General features: G+C 42.8%; 1 protein-coding gene across 2 annotated transcripts in view; it reads left to right on the top strand.

Moving 5' to 3' along the window:
- BANK1 (B cell scaffold protein with ankyrin repeats 1) overlaps positions 1–21965 on the top strand; it is a 472180-nt gene that overhangs the window by 379813 nt on the left and 70402 nt on the right. For both annotated transcript variants that reach the window (XM_056566500.1, XM_056566509.1), the window contains exon 14: positions 12636–12689. In XM_056566500.1, the coding sequence (XP_056422475.1) occupies positions 12636–12689 (54 nt within the window). The remainder of the gene's footprint in view (positions 1–12635; positions 12690–21965) is intronic.

The raw sequence follows: 21965 nt of genomic DNA, 5'->3' as shown, positions 1-21965 counted from the left end.
AGCAGTCACCCCGGCCTGGTCCCCGCCTGGCGCGCGGCGTGGACCGAAATTCCTATGGGCGTACAGGTACGCCCTTGGTCCTTAAGTACCAGGGAGCAAAGGCATACCTGTATGCCCTTGGTCCTTAAGGGGTTAAATTTCTGGCTTTGACCCATCATTCTGTCTGACTACTTTACATTTCCATCATTGCTGTGGTGACTGCTCTAAATACTTTGATAACTTTGCAATCTGAAATGTCCAAACCTTTTTACGGGGAACCATGATGAAGAAGCAAAGGATCCTTTAGACTCTGTATTTCACAAGACAAGGGTCCTACTGTCTCAGCACATGGGCCTAACACTTATTCAGTGTCTTTGGAAATTGCTCATAAATATACAGATGTGGCCTGTAGCAACTTTAAATTTGGCACACTACATCTAACGCAAAACATGTTGTGCTACTAACGTAGTGTGATTTGTAAGGACATTTGCCTTTGACAGATGTCCATACTCCTTTATGTTCCCCTCCCCCCTCATTTTCCATAACCAGCCAAATACAAACCAAACAGGGCCATTTATTTTCTCCTGGGTAGAAAAGGGCATGATGGGCATAGTAGTAAAGTGAATGTAAACACACTAATAAACATCAAAAACACCAACAGGTTAAAGGGGTACTCCCATGGAAAACTTTTTTTTTTTTTTTAAATCAACTGGTGCCAGAAAGTTAAACAGATTTGTAAATTACTTCTATTAAAAAATATTAATTCTTCCAGTACATTTTATGGTCTGTGTACTACAGAGGAAGTGCTTTTCTTTTTGGATTTCTCTTATGTCATGACCACAGTGCTCTCTGCTGACCTCTGCTGTCCATTTTAGGAACTGTCCAGAGCAGCATATGTTTGCTATGAGGATTTTCTCCTGCTCAGGACAGTTCCAAAAATGGACAGCAGAGGTCAGCAGAGAGCACTGTGGTTGTGACATCAGAGACATCCAAAAAGAAAAGGATTTCTTCTATACTCTATAGCCCATAAAAAGTACTTGAAGGATTAAGATTTTTTAATAGAAGTATCCGCGATATCCCGATCAGCTAGGACGCGAGCGGAGACCCCCTTACCTTGCTACGTCACCTCCTTTCAGCATTTGCTGTGGCTATGCAGGGATCAGTGTAAAAGATCAGTGTGAGCATGTGTTATAGTTCCCTATGGGAGCTATAGCACTGCAAAAAAATTTGAAAAAAAAGTTAACAAAGGTCATTTAACCGCTTCCCTAATAAAGTTTAAATCACCCCCTTTTTCCCATAAAGAAAAAAACTGTGAATAAAAAGAAAAAGAAACATATGTGGTATTGCTGCGTGCGTAAATGTCCGAACTATAAAAATATATAATTAATTACCACACGTTCAATGGCATACGCGCAAAAAAATTCCAAAGTCCAAAATTGCATATTTTTGGTCACTTTTTCTATCATAAAAAAACGAATAAAAAGCAAAAAGTCCGATCAATACAAAAATGGTACCGATAAAAACTTCAGAACACGGCACAAAAATGAGTCCTCATACCGGCCCGTACGCAGAAAAATAAAAAAGTTATAGGGGTTAGTAGATAAGAATTTTTAACATATAAATTTTCCTGCATGTAGTTATGATTTTTTGCCAAAGTACGACAATATCCAACCTATATAAGTAGGGTATCATTTTAACCGTATGGACCTACAGAATAAAGATAAGATGTTATTTTTACCGGAAAATGCACTGCATAGAAACGGAAGCCCCCAAAAGTTGCAAAGTGAAATTTTTTCTTCACTCTTGTCGCACAATGAATTTTTTTTCCGTTTCGCCGTTGATTTTTGGCTAAAATGACTAATGTCACTGCAAAGAAGAATTGGTGGCTCAAATAAGCCATCACATGGAATTTTATGTGCAAAATTGAAAGCGTTATGATTTTTAGAAGGTGATGGGAAAAAAATGAAAATGCAAAAACGGAAAAACCCTGCATCCTTAAGGGGTTAAACTCTATACTCTATATTCACAAACAAAAAATAATGCACCATGAAGGAGTTGTTGAATTTAAATAACACTTGATATGTCTGAATGTAATGATCATATATATGATAGCAACATTAGACAGAAAGGGTAAGTGCATTGGGGAAAACTGTACCATTGAAAGGAAACTCTAGTACTCTGTTGGGCCACCTCTAGGCTGGATACAAGAATAAAGCCCCATGGATTCCAACTCAAAAAAAGGCTACACATAAAAATTGCATGTATTGGCACAAGATGAGTGTCTGCGGGACGTGGTCAAGAAAAAACCTTTGGTCACGTTCAGCAGAAGCACCAGTCTTAGAGATAAGCTGGTAAAAGGCCATGTGAACACAATACAAGATGAGTGGTTATCCAGGTATGTCATGCAACTAGTGTAATTTTATGTCCCCAGGTCAGGAAGTGCAATCAGATCACTGAATACCCGCTTTTCAGAACAAGTTAGCTCTATAACTACAGGCAAAGGTTCCCCTAGGTTAATTAATGATATCCGCGAATGCCATGGAGGTAATATAAAAATGATGTCCATCATGGGAGTATTACGCATTCAAAACCTATTAGCAGGAGCAGACAGGATTTGAGCACTTTTAAAACAACAACAGCTATAATTTTTAAAACTCAAGCATTAGGTAACCTTGACTTAAACAAGCGCAATGATATAAATATACTTAGTCTATAAATCCATTTTACAATAATTCATTAATAACCATAACAAATTATGATTATTTAAAATATGTTGCCAGAATAGATATGTTTATGCACAAGTAGTTTTCTGTCCGGACGAACTGCGATTTTTAATAGAGTGTTTTGTATAGAAATAATTTTGTGTTACATTAGTTTGTAATATATATAATATATATCTATATATATATATATATATATATATATATATATATATATATTTATATATTTATTTATATGTCTTAGTGTGTGCCTGAGTATGTGATCCATTCTCCCCAGCAACTAAAGGGTTACTCAAAAAAACTGGGCATGTTTTTTTCATACTTAAAGCGCAACTGTCATGGAAATTATACCCCCCAGACTAATAACATGATAGTATAGATGATGATACGTGTAATGCATCTGTACTTTTGGCTGCTGTTTCACTCTTTATCAGCCAGAAAATAGTTTTATCGTGCGGTCAGCAACAGTCGGATAGGCGTGGCTGGGGATCGTAATGCCCCACCTCCGCCATGCCTATCCCCTGTAAGTGAGCGCTGGCCCACTGTGTGATTGACACACAGGTCCCCACCCCCCCCGATATCCATGATGTGCGAGCCGGCTAGCCTATGCATATAATGTACCTGTCACCAAACAAACTGTTCTAAACTAACTCATGCTATGTTCCCTAACTACTCCTAATACCCCTCCAGCCCTAAAATTTCAGAGTTTTAAAAAGCTATGTGTCTTACCTTTCTTCTTGCTCACATAGTGCAATTTCCCAGCAGAAGAAAGTGGGCGTTTCCTAGCAGGCATGACATCACTGTAGCCTGCAGAGGGACCACTTCAGCCCTCACATTGTTGCAGTGCTGTGATGATTAGAAGACCTCAAGCTCTGTACATGTTTCAGTCTGTGTTGCTATCAGTGAGGCTCTCCTACAGCTTTCAGTCTGTGCAGCCTTCTGTGAGAATCTGTGGAGCTTTCAATTTCTGTGCAGTGGACAAGCAAGCTCCATGCAGAGAAGCACTTCCTGGGTTAGGGCTCCTTAAAGGCCCGGAGGAGACCAAACTCACTGTATTAATTGTGGCAGGAAACAGAAGTAAAAAAAAAGTTTAAAAAAAAGTCTTAATAAACATCATTTAACCCCTTCCCTAATAAAAGTTTGAATCACCCCCCTTTTCCCATTCAAAAAATAAAACGGTACTTAAGGGGTTAATCCTACCACCATTCATCAGCTGCTGTATACTACAGTGGAAGTTCTTTTCTTTTTGAATGTATTTTCTGTCTGACCAGAGTGCTCTCTGCTGACACTCTTTTTTATTATAAAAATACAAAACAATTCTAAAAAACAAGAACACAAAACAAGCTTAACCAGCTACAACAGAAATGTAAAATAAAATAAAACCCTGCCTAACCGGCCAGCCCAGCTTTAATAAATTCTAAAATATACCAAACTACAACTATACTATACCTATACACCTAAGCAAACTATGAAATTCACACTCACACACATAACAAAAAAAAAATTTAGCTCAACTTGGCTAATTAAATGAAATAAATAAACCAACATAAAATTCAGCACCACCTGGCTATAACTCGAAATCATCCATACTTGGGAAAATAAAAAAATAAAAAAAATAAAGCAACAGAAAACACAAAAAACACCTACATACAATAATAATACTACATAACTACAACTGGTCCGACTGCCCTTTTCTTATGGCTAATGCAACAATATAAAACAAAATACATGACACAATATACCAACAAATAAATAAAATAAAACAATAATATAAAACAATATACATAGCACAGTATACATACAAATATAATAAATGTGCCTCACAAAAATACCTACAAAAACCCTAAAAGAAATCCTACACTAAAACTGTGCCCTCTCCCACACCACCCCTCCTGTACATGGGTCAGTCCATAACCGTTCGTACAGTTCTTAAGTCCAGTCCTTAACTGACCCATGTCAGATCCCTTAAGGAAGAAAGAGAAAAAAAAAAAAACACCCACAAATACCCCCTCCCCACCTAGCACTCCAACCAACCAACTAAATACATCCTTACATATAAGACCACAACCCAATTTAGGCCCAAGTTCAGTGCCTGTAAGCCCTTCATACCATATCAGCTGAAAACAAAACAAAAAGCTATGGTGCACATGCAACAGCCCACCACCAGGGAGAAGGATGGCAGATCTGATACACTGAAGAAATTTAAACTCTTTCCCTAACTCCCCCTACTATTCTCCCTAATTCTATCCCTTCATCAAACTGACCCTACTATCACCCTATCTCTATCCCTGTATGCCTATCCCTAACCAAAATAAAGGTACTCTACCAAAAAGGTCTAGTACCTAGGGCACATGAAAAGAAAACCCTCTCCATAGGAGAGAAGCCCTACTGGTACCAAGACTGCCATACTCCAAAGACCTGATCTTCCCGAGGTCACCGGTGATGTTCCTACAGACCTCCGCCTCAGAGTTCCTGTACTTCAGGTTGTCCCTTACACCTAGCTTCCCCTGAAAGCAGCACCAGGCCAAGTCCCAAAACTTCTGGGGGATCCTTTTCAAGTTTAAAAGATACAACCCCACCCTCAGATCCCGACCTGGGCAGTCCCTGAGCGCCAGAGGCTTCTGGAAATGGGTCAACAGAACCCGTTTGTCAAGGAACTGCCTTGACTGGGTCCTCATCTCCCACACTCCCAGACCCCACCGATGTAACGCCTTCAGAGTCGGGGTAGCATAAGCCGGAAGATATCCATGGGGCGTAAGGAGGTCCTTCACTTGCCCTCCTCTCTCCCATTCCTGGAAGAAAGGCCGAAACCATTCCCTGCAGGAGAGTACACACGGAGAAGCCCTCTCTTTCCAGAGGTTCAAGATGTTAGCTTTCAAGAAGGTGTTTGTTAAGAACACCACAGGGTTTACCATAGATAAACCCCCTAGTCTCCTTGTACGGTACGTAACCTCCCTCTTGACTAGGTTCAACCTGTTCCCCCATAACAGTTGGAAAACAGGCTGTAGACCCTAGTGTAGTAAGCCTCTGGCAAGATACATACACTGCCCAGATAGATAAACAAGGGGAGCAGGTATGATTTGATCAGGTGTACCCTTTCCCTGAGAGTCATAGACCAACCCTTCCACTGGTTCACCCTCTGAGTGGCATCATGGAGCTTACCGTCCCAGTTTTTGGTGGGATAATCATCCTGGCCGAATGTGATGCCCAGAATTTTTGCTGAGTCTTGGGGCCCTGGGAGGGTGTCCGGGAGATCAAATGTGGGATCCCCCCTCCCAGCCAGAGACTTTCACACTTTTCCCGGTTGATCTTGGACCCGGATGCCTCCGAGTAGCGCTCCACCTCTGACATCACCACATCGACCTCCTCCCTCGAGGAGACGAAAATAGTGACATCATCAGCGTACGCCACCACTCTCTGGGTGACATCCAGCTCCACCAGACTCATCCCGACTCCCGCCAACGGCCCACGATCTACTCTCCGGACGAAGGGATCAATCGAGAACACGTATAAAAACGGGCTCAAAGGACAACCCTGACGGACTCCGGACCCCACCTTAAAAGAGCGGCCAGACCACCCGTTCACCAGTGGGAAACTCTCTGCCCCGGCATACAAGTTCTTAAGCCAATTCACAAAAGTACTCGGTAAGCCATATCTCAGGAGGACGGACCAGAGGTACTCGTGGTTCACCCGATCAAATGCTTTGGCCTGATCCAAGGACAGCAAGTACCTCTTCCAGAGACCCGCACTACTCCGCTCCACTGCCTGCCTGACACTGAGGACAGCACTTAAGGTGCTTCGGCCTGGAACAGAGCAGTGCTGAGCCCCCGAAAGAAGCCGGGGTGCAAACTTCACCAGCCGATTAAACAGTATCTTGGCCAGAAGCTTCCTGTCCATATTGAGAAGAGCTATGGGCCTCCAATTCTCAACACGGCTAGGATCTTTACCTTTTGAGAGAAGAATCAGGGCTGACCTCCTCATTGACTTTGGCAGAGTGCCCGAGGAGAGACACTCATTGAATACCTTGGTCAAGAGGGGAGCTAAAGACTCCTTAAAGGTCTTATACCACTCGGATGTTAAGCCATCTGGACCTGGCGACTTCTTGGGGGCGAGCCCCTCGAACGCCAGTCTCACTTCCTCTTCCCTGATATCTTCTGCCAAAACATCAAGAGAGGGGTCTACCCCTGGCTCAGGAATGGTTTCAGCCAGGAAAACCGACATCCTGTCTCGATCTAGATCCTTCCTCCCCAAGAGGTGTGAGTAGACATTATTGAAGTCCCCTCCAAAGATCACCTGCCGGCTAGTAAAAAGGAAGGGCTTAATCCTCATAAAGAGATTTTTACGGCCCAGCTTTGTTTGTGGGGCATAGATGTTTATGAGCCGGAGCTCTTGTCCCTTCATGAGGACATCTAAGATCAGGCACCTCCCCATTTCTAACTCAATAACCCTTCTGCATTCAACCGGAGCGGTAAAAAGGACCGCCACCCCACTATACGGCTCAGCCGCAAGAGACCAGTGGGAGGGCCTGTGCCTCCACTCTCTTCTGGCTTTCACCAGAGAGGCTAGATCTGACAACCTGGTCTCCTGTAAAAGGAAAATGTCGGCTTCAACACGGCCGAGAAAATCGAAGGCTGCGAATCTAGCCGTATCCGACTTTATGCTGGCACAGTTAATAGATGCCAGCGTCAATGGGGTGAGTGCCGCCATCATTGGTGATTGAGTTAGACGGCCACACCTTTACTTCTGCTTCCCCTTCTTTTTTGCCCCCTCATCCCCTGAAGAAGAGGAAAGGGCAGGACCACTTTTCGACCTTTTCTTAGACTCTGATTGGTCCATGTGGTCCCCGTCTCCGTCCGGCCCCAGTCTAGCCCTGCCCTCCGAGGAAGGTGCATCCGCAGGACAGGGCCCAGTTCCCCCCAGAGGCTCTCTCACCCTAGGCACCCCGCCCTCACCTTCCCCCTCTAAGGAGGGGGAGGAGATGGTATCGAGGACGAGGTACCGGTTTGACAGGTCAATCAGAGGGGGGGGGCAGTCAGGCTTCCTTTTTGGACCTGACCCGTAGTACAAGGCTTAACAGAGGGCTCCGACCTCTTCTTTCTCCCTTTCCTTTTGCCCTTGTCTTTCTTTTTTGGCCACCACTAGGCTTGCCCGACTGCTCAGGCTCTGCTGATGACACTGATGCCCGGACACTCCCCCCCCTCACAGAGGAGTGCCCCGCAGCGCCCGCAGAAACCGCAGTACTCGGGGGACCGCCCCCCGAGCACACGGACCGACCTTTCTCTGCTTCCGACGCCCGGACACTCCCCCCCTCACAGGAGAGTACCCAGCAGCGTCGGTAGTGCCCAGAGCACTCGGGGAACCGCCCCCCAAGCACACGGCAGCATAGCTCTCCTCTGGCATTTGGACATGCCCCCCGCCACCCTGGGGCGTCCCAGCAGCGCCAGAGTTGCCCAACATGAGCCCATCCTGCCCTTCCCTACCGGCAGGACGGGTGGGCTTCACATCTATTGCGTCCATAGCCATTTCAGACGCCATTCTATACCCCCTTGCTGGCCCCGCTCCACCACAGGAACGGCGTCTTGCAGTTTGGGGGGCTCAGCAGCCTGAACCAGCTTTGCAGCTGACCCAGACTGCTGGAAAGGTATGAACATGTACTGCACAGATTGTTGGGTCTTCTGCTTCTTTGCTTTACGCCTGACTTTTCCATCCTCGCACTGCTCTTCACCGAAGGTGAAATTCTGGAGGTGGACTGGGGATTCCTGCATGACAATTGCCCTCAATAAACCCCCAGCCCCACTCTCCACATCATCCTCCTCACTGTCAGTCACAGGGAGCGCCACTTGGGACGGCTCGATTTAGCTGTCCTGGGTGTCACAGGGCATAGGAACAGACACAGCATCCTCCACCACATGCGCTCCTTCCTCTACCTTCTCCTTAACTCCTTCACTGCCATCCTCACTATCTTCACCGCCACTACTCTCCCCATCATCCACCTCAACCTCCACCTTACCTGGGGATTTCATGGCGGCAAACCTTTCATCATTTGCCAGCTTCTCTCTTAGGAGACCGCTGCCCTCCAGGATCTCTGCCTTCCTCTCCTCCAGCTTGGCAATCTGGGCTTTCAGGGCTGTGATCCTGTTCTTCAGCTCAGGCTTGCTTCTCCTGGACTCAGAGTTTGCCAGACTCTGAGTCCCACGCAGATCTTTTCTTGCGGTCGTATTCCGCAAAGCGTGCGGCCATGCGGGAGCAGTAGGTCTCACTTGATTCTTTGGGGCCTCTTTCAGCCCACATCTCCAAACTCTTCCTCCTTGTTTTCCTTCCACCACCAGATCTCTGGCTGGCACCCGTTGCCGGAGGAGCAGAGCTTGCACTGCTGCAGACTATGCTGGATTTTCTGCCTCCGGCTGGAACAATGGCTGTAGCAGTTTTCTCTCCACCCCCCGCCAGCCTTGAAGAACGGGGAATGGAGGCCTGAGGCTCCATACAGGAAAGCTCTCCCAGGGAGCCTGCCACACCCCTGGGAAAGCCTTGATGTAAAATGCTGCTTCTCTGGAAGTCTGGAGCTCAAAAGAGACACACCCGACAGCTTCTCACACAGAACTCCTCTGGACTACAGGATGTGCTCTCTGCTGACACCTCTGTCCATGTCAGGAACTATCCAGAGCTGGATAGGTTTGCTATGGGGATGTAGATTTCATGGTATGCCATACATACTAGTGTTTATTTATTAGTTTATTGTTTTTATTATTATTATACATGAATTAAAGCCCAGTCTCTCAAAAAAAGAAAAAAGTAAAACAAAGAAAGAAAGACAGAAAGAAAGGTGGCTAAAAATTAACCAGCCTTAGAATGTGAAGGCAACATTTTGCTGTGCACATTTAGGCATCCTAATGACATAGTTATGAAAGGGTTAATGTATTGTAAACCTTTTAAAAGCAAAACTACTGTGACTGCTGGAGTAGAAAGCAATAGATCCATCTATACAGAGCAGCCAGTAGTCCTAACTCAATGCAGCATATATACAGTACAGAGTACAGCTGAGTACTACTGCATTGTGTTTTCCTGATCTGTCACAAGCATATTACAATGAGTATGATTCCATTCTATTACACATTTTCACTGACTCTTCTCTTCAGGGGATATGCTGCTCTTTAAATAAAAGAAAACTTGTATTTCTTCAAATGTAAAAAAAAAGAAAACAAAAAGAAATGTATAATTTATAAGTAAATTCAATTTCCCATATGTTGAAAAGGCATGTTTTATTCAGCATTAGCCTCACAGGGAAACATTAAGCCACAACAATGGAGCTTTACCAAGTAAGTGGGTATTGAGGGATTTGTATCTGTATAACATACAAGCAATTCAGTTGCAATTTCAGGCTTTCATGATCTGGTCAGCAGGCTGAGAATGCAAGGTAGCAAGTCTAATTGACTCCTGCATGCAACTCAATTGTTTCATTTTCTGAACTTGTATAGTATTTTTAACAGTACTTTTATACAACGCTATTGTTATAAAACACACAGAACATATATATATATATATATATATATATATATATATATATATATGTATATATATATATATATATATATATATATATATATATATATATGTATGTATATATACATTTAAGGTAAGGATTTCTCCCTGGGGATAGCTCTGGAATCTCGCTTGACACCGCCACAGGACACGTTTCCACTTCAAACAGCAGGCAAACACCAGTACTTTATGCAAGTCCAGCCCCTCGCCAGCTTTATTAGACAGGTTGCAGGATAAATAAAAACATAACACAGGAACAAATAAAACACCAGACCGTCTAGTCACTAACTAAACAATCCAGCATGCCCTGACTATCTACTGGTGGGCATTTCCCGACCAGTTAAACTTATGCCTCCTGCAACCTTCTACTCACTGTTCACACACAGCGTTTGCAACCTCTTGCTGTGTGTCTCGTCCACACTTCCCTGTTGGGGCCACTCACAGCTCGGGCTGTGTATTCCTCACCAGGACCCCTGCCTCCCCCCTGGAGCCACCTTGCTGTCTTCTGGGGAGAGCCCCAACTATTGTGTCTATCTTCTTTTTAAACACACTTCCCCTTTCTGCTACCTAATTAATTAGGCCACAGGTGGAGGTTTCCCCAGGGTGAGCTAGGGAAATACACCCTTCAATTGCCACAGTGTCACAATATATTTCGATTTTCCAGACCTTTGCTTATCACTAAGGGCCCATTCACACTAATATCCAGCTGGGGAAATTCTGTGCACTGCAGTTCCTGACTGAATCAATCTCGCTAGGACCGCTCAGACATGCTTAGTCTCCTCTGATGTCAATGCATTTCTGAGCATGTAAATTATTTGTTGCAGTCTAGATTTTGAGAATTCTGTAGTTTGCACAGTCCAGCAGAATCCTGGACTGTGCACGGGGAGGCACTGGAATTTCTTGGCTCAGAAATGACTTTGTGTGAATGGGCCTAAAGTGTTCTTTATTGTCCTGTTATCTGTATAGTACCAATAGATTTATTAGTGTTATACAAAGATTATCACCCACATGACAGAGCCTCCCACTACGCCTTACATTTCAATTCTTCTAGCTTACATGTCATGATAAAAAAAAATAATAATAATCTATAATTGCGTTTTTGAAGTTGGGGGTCAACCCAGTAACCCCAAAAAACATGGGAAGAACATACAAACTCCATGAAGAATTGTCCTTGGTTAGATTCAAACCCAAAACCCTAATGCTTAAAGGAAATAAGGCTGGAATAGGCATAGCAGACTAAACTCATTTTCACAATTAGTATTCTGCTGTTTTGGGGTTCTTGTGCATTGTCAGTCACTCCTACCTTTGGCAAAACCTAAAGAACCCCAACACATTTGTGAACAGATAGGCAACTCCTCCTTTTGAAGGATATCTTAATCCTCAGTCATGTTTAAAGACTCTTAAATGGTTCAAGCATTGAGTTGTTTCTCCAATCTATGGCACCAGAGAGTAAGGTCTCTTCTGGAGGACAGCTACTTTGCCAATTTTTCCCCATTTGAGCATTTTATGGCCATTTCATGGCCTCCTCAAGGAGGAATTTTACCTCTAAGTACCAAGAGATGAACAAATGTAATTATGTGTAGTCAGCAATTAGGTGTTTCCACTTTACATCACTATGTGGATGCATTTAAGCACACACAGGGCACAATTACATGTATAAAATAGCCTGATATGTAAGAAAATTGAAAATTGATGTTCATATGGCTCCCATCACAATCTGTAACCATGTCTTTAAAATGTTGCATGGTTTTCTCATTTGGGGCAGAAGGAGTTTTTGGGCCCCACCAGGATCCAAGGTTCTCATTCCTATGCACTACAAAACTATTATTCCTCACGAGGATAAAATAGACATTTATCATTATTTTGTCATTTTACTTTCTCACATATGCAGCATTGCTGGTTTTCATATTGTCAACACCAACAACATAACTTGACTCTTTCACCTTTTTTTTCCTGTTTGGTATCTGTAGTATTGGATTTCTGTTTACAAATGCTGCATTTCTACGTTGGTATTACGTACTATGGTCTCTGACTTGTCCTATCACCCTGACCTTTGAATAATCCCTTTTTTGCTAGTTTAGCTCTCTTTGTTTTATGTATTTCTTGATATACTCATAGTCTTTGTGGACATGCATTATGACAATACTCTTTGGGGAAAAATGTGCCAACAGCTCTCTTCCTGAAGGAAAAAAAAATTCACTACTGCTACCTATATCTGGCTACGTATACATATAAGTTAATATTGACTTTCTGTTTTATTTACCTATAGGTGGTATTAATGAGATGGTTTCTTTCCTAAAAAAGAGCTGTTTTGAATTTATCATGTTAATAGATTTACATAAAATGTTTATTAATTTGGCAAAAATACTTATTTATAATTATAATGTCTTTTCGCAGTATTTCGACAGAAAGAAGAGGAAAAGAAAATATACAGTGCTGGTCTTTACCAAGGTGAGTTTAATAGTTTTTTTTAAATAACATTTACAACTTAATTTTAATTTCAAAATTTAAAGGGGTTATCCAGGAAAAAACTTTTTTTTATATATCAACTGGCTCCAGAAAGTTAAACAGATTTGTAAATTATTTCTATAAAAAAAATCTTAATCCTTTCAGTACTTATGAGCTTCTGAAGTTAAGGTTGTTCTTTTCTGTCTAAGTGCTCTCTGATGACTTGTCTCAGGAACCGCCCAGTTTAGAAGAGATTTTCTATGGGGATTTGCTTCTAAACTGGGCGGTTCCCGAGACATGTGTCATCAGAGAGCAGTTAGACAGAAAAGAACAACATTAACTTCAGAAGCTCATAAGTACTGAAAGGATTAAGATTTTTTAATAGAAGTAATTTACAAATCTGTTTAACTTTCTGGAGCCAGTTGAGGCTTGTACATATCTCTCTGCAGTGTTTTTCTGACATCTACTTTTCCCATGAGAATCTAACCATGAATCATTTAAATTCAGAGATATAAGTTTGCTAATTTAACAACTAGTCAATGGCAAAAGGTGTCACTTAGCATTTGATATGTGCGATTCTGATATGTTACAAAGGATCTCATAATCAGAAATTGCTGAACCTTAAAATTCACATGGTTGGCAGCATCAAACCATATGTCATTTTGTGTCCCGACTATCTTATATTAAATGTTACAGAATATGACAGAAGTGTATTACTCATAGATAGAATAAGTTTTACCTAATAAAAACGATGAAGGCAAAATGTAGTAAGTGCTTTAACCCCTTTAAAGGGGTACTCCGCTAGACATTTCCGGGGTCCTGCTGCTGGGGACCCCGAGATCGTCGCTGCGGCACCGCGCTATCATTACTGCACAGAACAAGTTCGCTCTGTGCGTAATGACGGGCGATACAGGGGACGGAGCAGTGTGACTTCATGGCTCCACCCCTTGTGACATCATGGCCCGCCCCCTTAATGCAAGTCTATAGCAGGGGGTGTGACAATCACCATAGACTTGTATTGAGGGGGCGGCCGTCATAACAATGCTCCTGCCCCTGTATTGCCCGTCATTACGCGCAGAGCCGCAGCGGCGATCCCGGGGGTCCCCAGCAGCGGGACCCCGGCGATCTGGCATCTTATCCCCTATCGTTTGGATAGGGGATAAGATGTCTAGGGGTGGAGTACCCCTTTAACCCGTACCCCGTAGTACATTTTTCGTTAAAAATGACACCTTATCTTTATTCTGTAGGTCCATACGATTTAAATAATACCCTACATATGTAGGTTTGATTTTGTCGTACTTCTGTAAAAAATCATAACTACATGCAGGAAAATTAATACGTTTAAAATTGTCTTCTGACCCCCATAAATTTTTTATTTTTCCGCGTATCATCTGAAGTTTTTAGCGGTATCATTTTTGCATTGATAGGACTTATTCATGTTTTCATGATATAAAAAGTGACCAAAAATGCACTATTTTGGAATTTTTTTGCGCGTACCTCATAGACCGTTCGATTTAATTAACAATATATTTTTATAATTCGGACATTTCCGGCGGTGATACCATATATGTTTTATTTTTATTTTTATTTACACAGTTTTTTTTATAGGAAAAGGGGGGTGATTCAAACTTTTAATAGGGGAGGTGTTAAATTATCTTTATTCACTTTTTTTTTTGCAGTGTTATAGCTCCCATAAGGACCTATAGCACTGCACACACTGATCTATTACATTGATCACTGGTTTCTCATAAGAAACCAGTGATCGATGATTCTGCCGCTTGACTGCTCAAGCCTGGATCTCAGCAGTCATTCGGCGATCGGACAGCGAGGAGGCAGGTGGGGATCCTCCAGCTGTCTTGTAAGCTGTTCGGGATGCCGCTATTTTGCCGCGGCTATCCCGAACAGCTCCCTGAGCTAACCAGCATTCTTTCACTTTCACTTTAGACGCAGCGTTCAACTTTGAACGCCGTGTCTAAGGGGTTAATAGCACGCGGCACCACTATCAATGCCGCACGCTATTAGCTACGGGTCTCGGCCATTGTTAGAGGCCGGGCCCGACACGCTATTACGCAGGGCCACGCCTGCGGACTAAGAGGTTAAAGGGGTATTCCGGTGAAAAACTATTTTTTTTTTTCATATTAACTGGCTCCAGAAAGTTAAAAAGATTTGTAAATTACTTCTATTAAAAAATCTTAATCTTACCAGTACTTTTTTAGCTGAGGAAGTTGAGTTTTTCTTTTCTGTATGACCACAGTGCTCTCTTCTGACATCTCTGTCTGTCTCAGGAACTGTCCAGAGTAGGAGAAAATCCCCATAGCAAACCTCCTGCTCTGGACTGTTCCTGACATGGACAGCAAAGAGTTCCCTCCCAAATGATCCACATTTTAACTGACTTGCGATTCTCCTATTTTTTCTGAATTCTGAGACTTCACTGCGAGTTTAACCCTTTAACCCCTTAAGGACCGAGGGTTTTCCGTTTTTGCATTTTCGTTTTTTGCTCCTTGCCTTTAAAAAATCATAACTCTTTCAATTTTACACCTAAAAATCCATATGATGGCTTATTTTTTGCGCCACCAATTCTACTTTGTAATGACGTCAGTCATTTTGCCCAAAAATTTACGGTGAAACAGAAAAAGAAATCATTGTGCGACAAAATTGAAAAAAAACGTTGTTTTGTAACTTTTGGGGGCTTCCGTTTCTACGTAGTACATTTTTCGGTAAAAAAGACACCTTATCTTTATTCTGTAGGTCCATACGATTAAAATGATACCCTACTTATATAGGTTTGATTTTGTCGGACTTCCTGAAAAAATCATAACTACATGCAGGAAAATTAATACGTTTAAAATTGTCATTTTCTGACCCCTATAACTTTTTTATTTTTCCATATATGGGGCGGTATGAGGGCTCATTTTTTGCGCCGGGATCTGAAGTTTTTAGCGGTATCATTTTTTCATTGATAGGACTTATGGATCGCTTTTTATTCATTTTTAAATTAAATAAAAAGTGACCAAAAATGCACTATTTTGGACTTTGGAATTTTTTGCGTGCACGCCATTGACCGAGCGGTTTATTAATGATATATTTTTATAATTCGGACATTTCCGCACGCGGTGATACCATATATGTTTATTTTTATTTTTATTTACACTGTTTTTTTTTATTGGAAAAGGGGGGTGATTCAAACTTGTAATAGGGGAGGAGTTAAATGATCTTTATTCATAGGGACCTATAACACTGCACACACTGATCTTCATCAATGATCACTGGTTTCTCATAGGAAACCAGTGATCGACGATTCTGCCGCATGACTGCTCATGCCTGCATCTCAGGCATTGAGCAGTCATTCGGCGATCGGACAGCGAGGAGGCAGGTAGGGGCCCTCCCACTGTCCTGTAAGCTGTTCGGGATGCCGCGATTTCGCCGCGGCTATCCCGAACAGCCCACTGAGCTAGCCGGCAACTTTCGCTTTCGGTTTTAGCCGCGCTATTAGAGGCGGGTCCCGGCTTCACTATGACGCCGGGCCCGCCGTGATATGATGCGGGGTTACTGTGTAACCCCGCGTTATATCAGGAGAGCAGGACCAAGGACGTACCGGTACGTCCTTGGTCCTTAAGGGGTTAAGGACACAGGGCTTTTCCAATTTTGCACTTTCGTTTTTTCCTCATCACCTTCAAAAAATCATAACACTTTTAATCTTGCACATAGAGACCCATATGAGGGCTTATTTTTTGCGGCAATTGTACTTTATAATTATATCAATCACTTCACCACAAAATTTACGTTGAAACCAGAAAAAAAATATTTGTGGGATAAAATTGGAAAGAAAATCGCCCTTTTGTTACTTTTGGGGGCTTCCGATTCTATGCAGTGCACTTTTTGGTAAAAATGACACCATGAAGGAGATTTATCAAGCTCCGTAGTATTTTTTTACATAAAAAAGTTGAACGTGTGCAAGTACTTTTCTATACATGCTGCAACTTTCTGATTTCTGCTTATTCCAAACCACATTTCTGAAATCTGTAGTAATGTTTTTTTTTTACTTTGTAGGGGTCATGTATTTATCAAATGCGATAGTCGCTATTTATGAAGAAAAAAATTTGCATCTCCATTTAAAAGTCGCCTATATATTCCAGGTCCAACCTGGCTCCCAGAAAATGCATACGTCCGCAGAAAAGGACATTAACACCCACTTTAACAACTGTTCTTGTTTTGCATCATGAAACAAAGCTAATACATTAATGTTAATGTTAATGTTAATTATAGAAAAAGTTAATTATATAACTAATAACTAATTAATTTTAAGGTTGAAAATACACACTGCCCACCTTGTTAATTTTAGGACCCGTACATGCTGGCGTACCCACTAAATTTTTAAACTAATGTTATGTTAAAATAGAATAAGGCACAAAATAATTGTGTAATACGTAAATAACCCATATGCGGCATTGAAATGTTTCCTTAAAAAAAAGAAACATCCATAGTAATACATCTTCATGCACATTTTGGGGTGGGTAACATACCAAGCCATATTTTTTCTTTTTTTATGTGGCTTCACTTGTTTATGTGCCTGTTGGTGCCACGCTCTTTTCCCTCCTGACGTAAACTCCAGCCTCAGCGCAGCGACGCAAGACTCCGCCCACCAACGTCACAAAATGCGGGCTCAAAATGAATCAAAAAAAGCCTCCAGAGTATGAATATTCATGGTGCGACATAGTATGTTTGTAATATTTTGTAATTTCTGAGGAGGGTGGATGTGTTGTTGCGGGATAGTTGGAGTGCAGCTATTTAGCACCAGACAGGCCAGTCAGGGTGTCACCTGATGCGGTACGCCCCCCCCCCCCCCATCCCTGTCACTCTCTAGCAACACTACTGGTAATAAAGGGCAGATAAAGAGGTTTGGCTATTAACATAAGGGAAAACTTTTCTGCTTAGAAAAATATTTTTGTAGGCGGATTTACTGGGTTTTTCTTATGTGTGATTTATTTATCAAGGTCGTGCGACTATTTGATAAATAGGTCGCATTTAAGCAAAAGTAAGTTAAAAAAAATTGTCATATAAAAGCCATACGTATTAAAAAATGATAAATCTCCTTCCATATCTTTTATCTGTAGGTCCATACGGTTACAAGGATAACTAATTTATATAGGTTTTATTTTATTTTACTACTTTAAAAAGAGTATAACTACATGCACCAAAAATTGTCATCTTCTGACCCCTATAACTTTTTTATTTTTCCATATACAGGGATGTATGAGGACTCATTTTTTGCGCCTTGATCTTAAGTTTTTATCAGTACCATTTTTGTTTTGATGGAACTTTTTGATTGCTTTTTATACATTTACTTGAGGAATACAAAGTGACCAAAAATACACAATTTTGGACTTTGGAATCGCCTCCAATGATTTTGTTCTAAAATATATTAACATTACCCTAAATGTAGAAAGCATAATGCCTATCAGCCCGAAACTGCCCCAGATTTATCAGTGACACGTTGTGTGGTCAGTTCGGTGCCATCTTGCTAGATATGTTAGACACATTTCTCTTCCTCACACCATCTCTTGACTAGCTTACTTTATGCCAGTATTAGAGATGAGTGAATCGAAGCTGACAAACCCAAATTTGTAAGGAATTTCAGGAAATATTTGATTTGCAATGAATGGGAATATCGCCGTGATTCTATCGCGCAAATCGCTTAAACTCCATTTACTGCGGTGCAGGCTCCAGGGCATCTAAAATGGTGGATCCACATGTCAGTACATTAGGCAAGAAACGCTGGGAAGGCAAGGCGGGAAGGGAAGTAAGTCAGATGACCCTTAATCACATGCAGGATACAGCCTATCAGCAGTCAGTCACCCCTGTGATGTCACCACCCTATATTTTCGGCAGCCATTTTGCGGCTCGTCATATCATTCATTACACTGTATACACAGAAAATCTCATTCCAGCAGCGTTTCACATTCTAGTCACATCAGCGTTCTGGTGGACAGAGAGCAGTGTTTTTTTTCACTGAAAAGGATTTTTACTGCAGTTGCAGTCATTAACCTCTCAGTCACTTTCTTCGGCATAGTATTACAGAGAGGGGCAGATAGCTGTGTGATGCCTCATACATTTCAACAAGCTGCCTCAACTTCATAAACCTTAGCAGAGGAGGCAGAAATAATTTTTCAGCGCAATTCAGTGTCTTCGTTCCACAAAATATCAACTGCTGGTTATACTAGTCTGTAGACAGTATAATACTCAGCAGTCCATTCCTAATAGTCTTTGACAGAGTGCAATTTTGTTTAGTACACAGCTTTTTTTTTTGGCTGCAGCACTGTTGTGTACTGCTGGTGTTTTACAAAAATACTTTTTTTAAGGGTACTGTAGCGCATTTTTCTGCCTTCATCAGTGTATACCACATACGTACATCTAAATAGTGTACTATTTTGTACCTGTTAATCTGTCAAGGGCCTACATACTGTGAAAGGACAGACAAGCGTAATCACCGGCTGGTGTTTTACAAAAATACAGAGTTTTTAGGCATACTGTAGCGCATTTTTCTGCCCTTATCAGTGCATACTGCATAAGTGTATCTAAGTAGTGTACTGTTTTGTACTTGTTAATCTGTCATGGGTCTATACACTGTGAAAGGACAGCCAATAGTACACACCTGCGTACTGTTTTAAGCGAAGTGAAGCATTTTGTACTCCCCTCATATGCTTAATAAGTATGTCAGGCAGAGTAGTGAAGTTTCAATTTCAAAATCCTTAATTTCAATTTCAAAATCTTACTTTTTAATGGTCTCCTCATGCTGCTGGCAACTCCAGGCTGTGCCATTCAAACCCTATATGGTCTCCTCATGCTTTAGCCAACTCCAGGCTGTGTCATTCAGGCAATATATGGTTTACTGATGCTGCTGGGCCTGGGTCTGGGAATAAAAATGTTGTTATGGTAGCACTAGCTACCCAAAATCTTCAGTTTAAATTTCAGAACGCATCTTTTAATCTTAGGGATTGTAAAGCCCTAGTGTCTACTCATGCTGCTGCCAACTCCAGGCTGTACCATTCAGACACTATATGATCTCCTCATGCTTCAGCCAACTTCAGGCTGTGTCATTCAGGCAATATATGGTTTACTGATGCTGCTGGGCCTGGGTCTGGGAATAAACATATTTTTTATGGTAGCACTAGCTACCATAAATCTTCAATTAAAAAAAATTTATTTCAAAATTCATATTTTAATCTTAGGGATTGTGAAGCCCTAGTGTCTACTCTACTATATGGTCTCCTCATGCTGCCAACATCTTCACGTTGTGTCATTCAGCCACTATATGGTCTCCTCATGCTGCCAACACTGCTACTTCATCACCCTCAATGCCATTCCATTCCCCCCCTTGATCACTCAGTGGCGTTGCGACCCGGGTGCGGGGGGTGCGGCCCGCACCGGGTGACACCAACCTAATGGGGTGACACCAAGACGCTCCGCAACACCCACCCCCCCATCTGTGCCTGACCGGCCTCCCATCCGTCAGCACCCCCCCCCCCCCCCCCCCCGCGCTGTGTGTGCGGTGCGCCCGTCCGTCAGCAACCCCCCTCTTTCTCCTGCACTGTGCGCCCGTCCATCATCACACCCCCCCCTCACCTTCACCAGCATTGTGCCCGGCCTCCGCTCCCACACCGCATGGCCGCGCAGGAGGACGTCAGTTACGTCACTCGCACGGCGCCCGGTGAGAAGGAGCGCTGCGCTGGATGGGTGAGTGTGTGTGTCTGTCTCTATCTATGTTTGTGTATGTGACTGTGTGTGTGTATGAGACTCTGTGTGTGTGTGACTGTGTGACTGTGTGTGTGTGTGACTGTGTATGTGTGTGTCTGTGAGTGTGTGTGTCTCTCTGACTGTGTGTGTTTGTGTGTGTCTCTCTCTCTGTGTTGTATGTGTTTTTTTTGTGTGTGTGTGTGTGTGTGGGGTGGTGGTGGTGGTGGTATAACCAGCAATCTATTGTGGGGAGACTTTGACCCATTGTGGGGAACCTGCAAGGGAACCTGCGGCCTAATGTGGGGAAACTACTACCAAGTGTGGGGAGTCTATGCTACCTTATGTGGGGAGTCTATGCTACCTTATGTGGGGAATCTGTGCTACCTAATGTGGGGAAATTGCTACCTAATGTGGGGAATCTGTGCTACCTAATGTGGGGAAATTGCTACCTAATGTGGGGTAACTGGTACCTACCTAATGTGGGGGAACTGGTACCAAATGTGGGAATCTATGCTGCCTAATGTGGGGAATAGATGCTACCTAATGTGGGGAAACTGCGACCTACCTAATGCGGGGGAACTGATGCCTACCTAATGCTCCCCCCCCTGGCAGTAGCACCCTCATCATCCACCAGAAACACCCCCCCCCCCCCCAGCAGCACCTCCATCAGCAGATCCTGATGGTGGATGATGGCGGTGCTCCTGCCAGGAGGATGATCCTGCGGATGGATGATGGGGATGATACTGCCAGGGGGGATGGCCAGAGTAGCACCCTCATCATCCTCCGGCAACACCCCCCGAGTAGTAGCACCCCCATCATCCACTAGCAACACCACCAATACCCCCCTCCCGTCGTAATAGCATCAGCTAACGGATGTTGAGGGGTGTTACTGCGGTTGTGGTATTATATTCAGAGGGTGCACTGTATGGCAACGTTATATTCAGAGGGCGCAGTTTGTGGTAGTATTATATTCAGAGGGCGCAGTTTGTGGTAGTATTATTAGAGATGAGCGAACTTACAGTAAATTCGATTCATCACAAACTTCTCGGCTCGGCAGTTGATGACTTATTCTGCGTAAATTAGTTCAGCCTTCAGGTGCTCCGGTGGGCTGGAAAAGGTGGATACAATCCTAGGAAAGAGTCTCCTAGGACTGTATCCACCTTTTCCAGCCCACGGGAGCACCTAATTTATGCAGGAAAAGTTATCAACTGCCGAGCAGAGAAGTTTGTGACGAGTTGAATTTACTGTAGTTTGCTCATCTCTAAGTATTATATTCAGAGGGCGCAGTGGGTGGTAGTATTATATTCAGAGGGTACAGTATGTGGCGGTATTATATTCAGGGGTACAGTAAGTGGCAGATTTATATTCACGGGTACAGTATGTGGCAGATTTATATTCACGGGTACAGTATGTGGCAGATTTATATTCAGAGGGTACAGTATGTGGCAGATTTATATTCAGAGGGTACAGTATGTGGCAGATTTATATTCAGAGGGTACAGTATGTGGCAGATTTATATTCAGAGGGTACAGTATGTAGCAGATT

This window comes from Hyla sarda, chromosome 1 (genome assembly GCF_029499605.1).
Source record: "Hyla sarda isolate aHylSar1 chromosome 1, aHylSar1.hap1, whole genome shotgun sequence".
NCBI classification, from domain to species: Eukaryota; Metazoa; Chordata; class Amphibia; order Anura; family Hylidae; genus Hyla; species Hyla sarda.
This window is presented reverse-complemented; position numbering and strand designations above follow the sequence as displayed.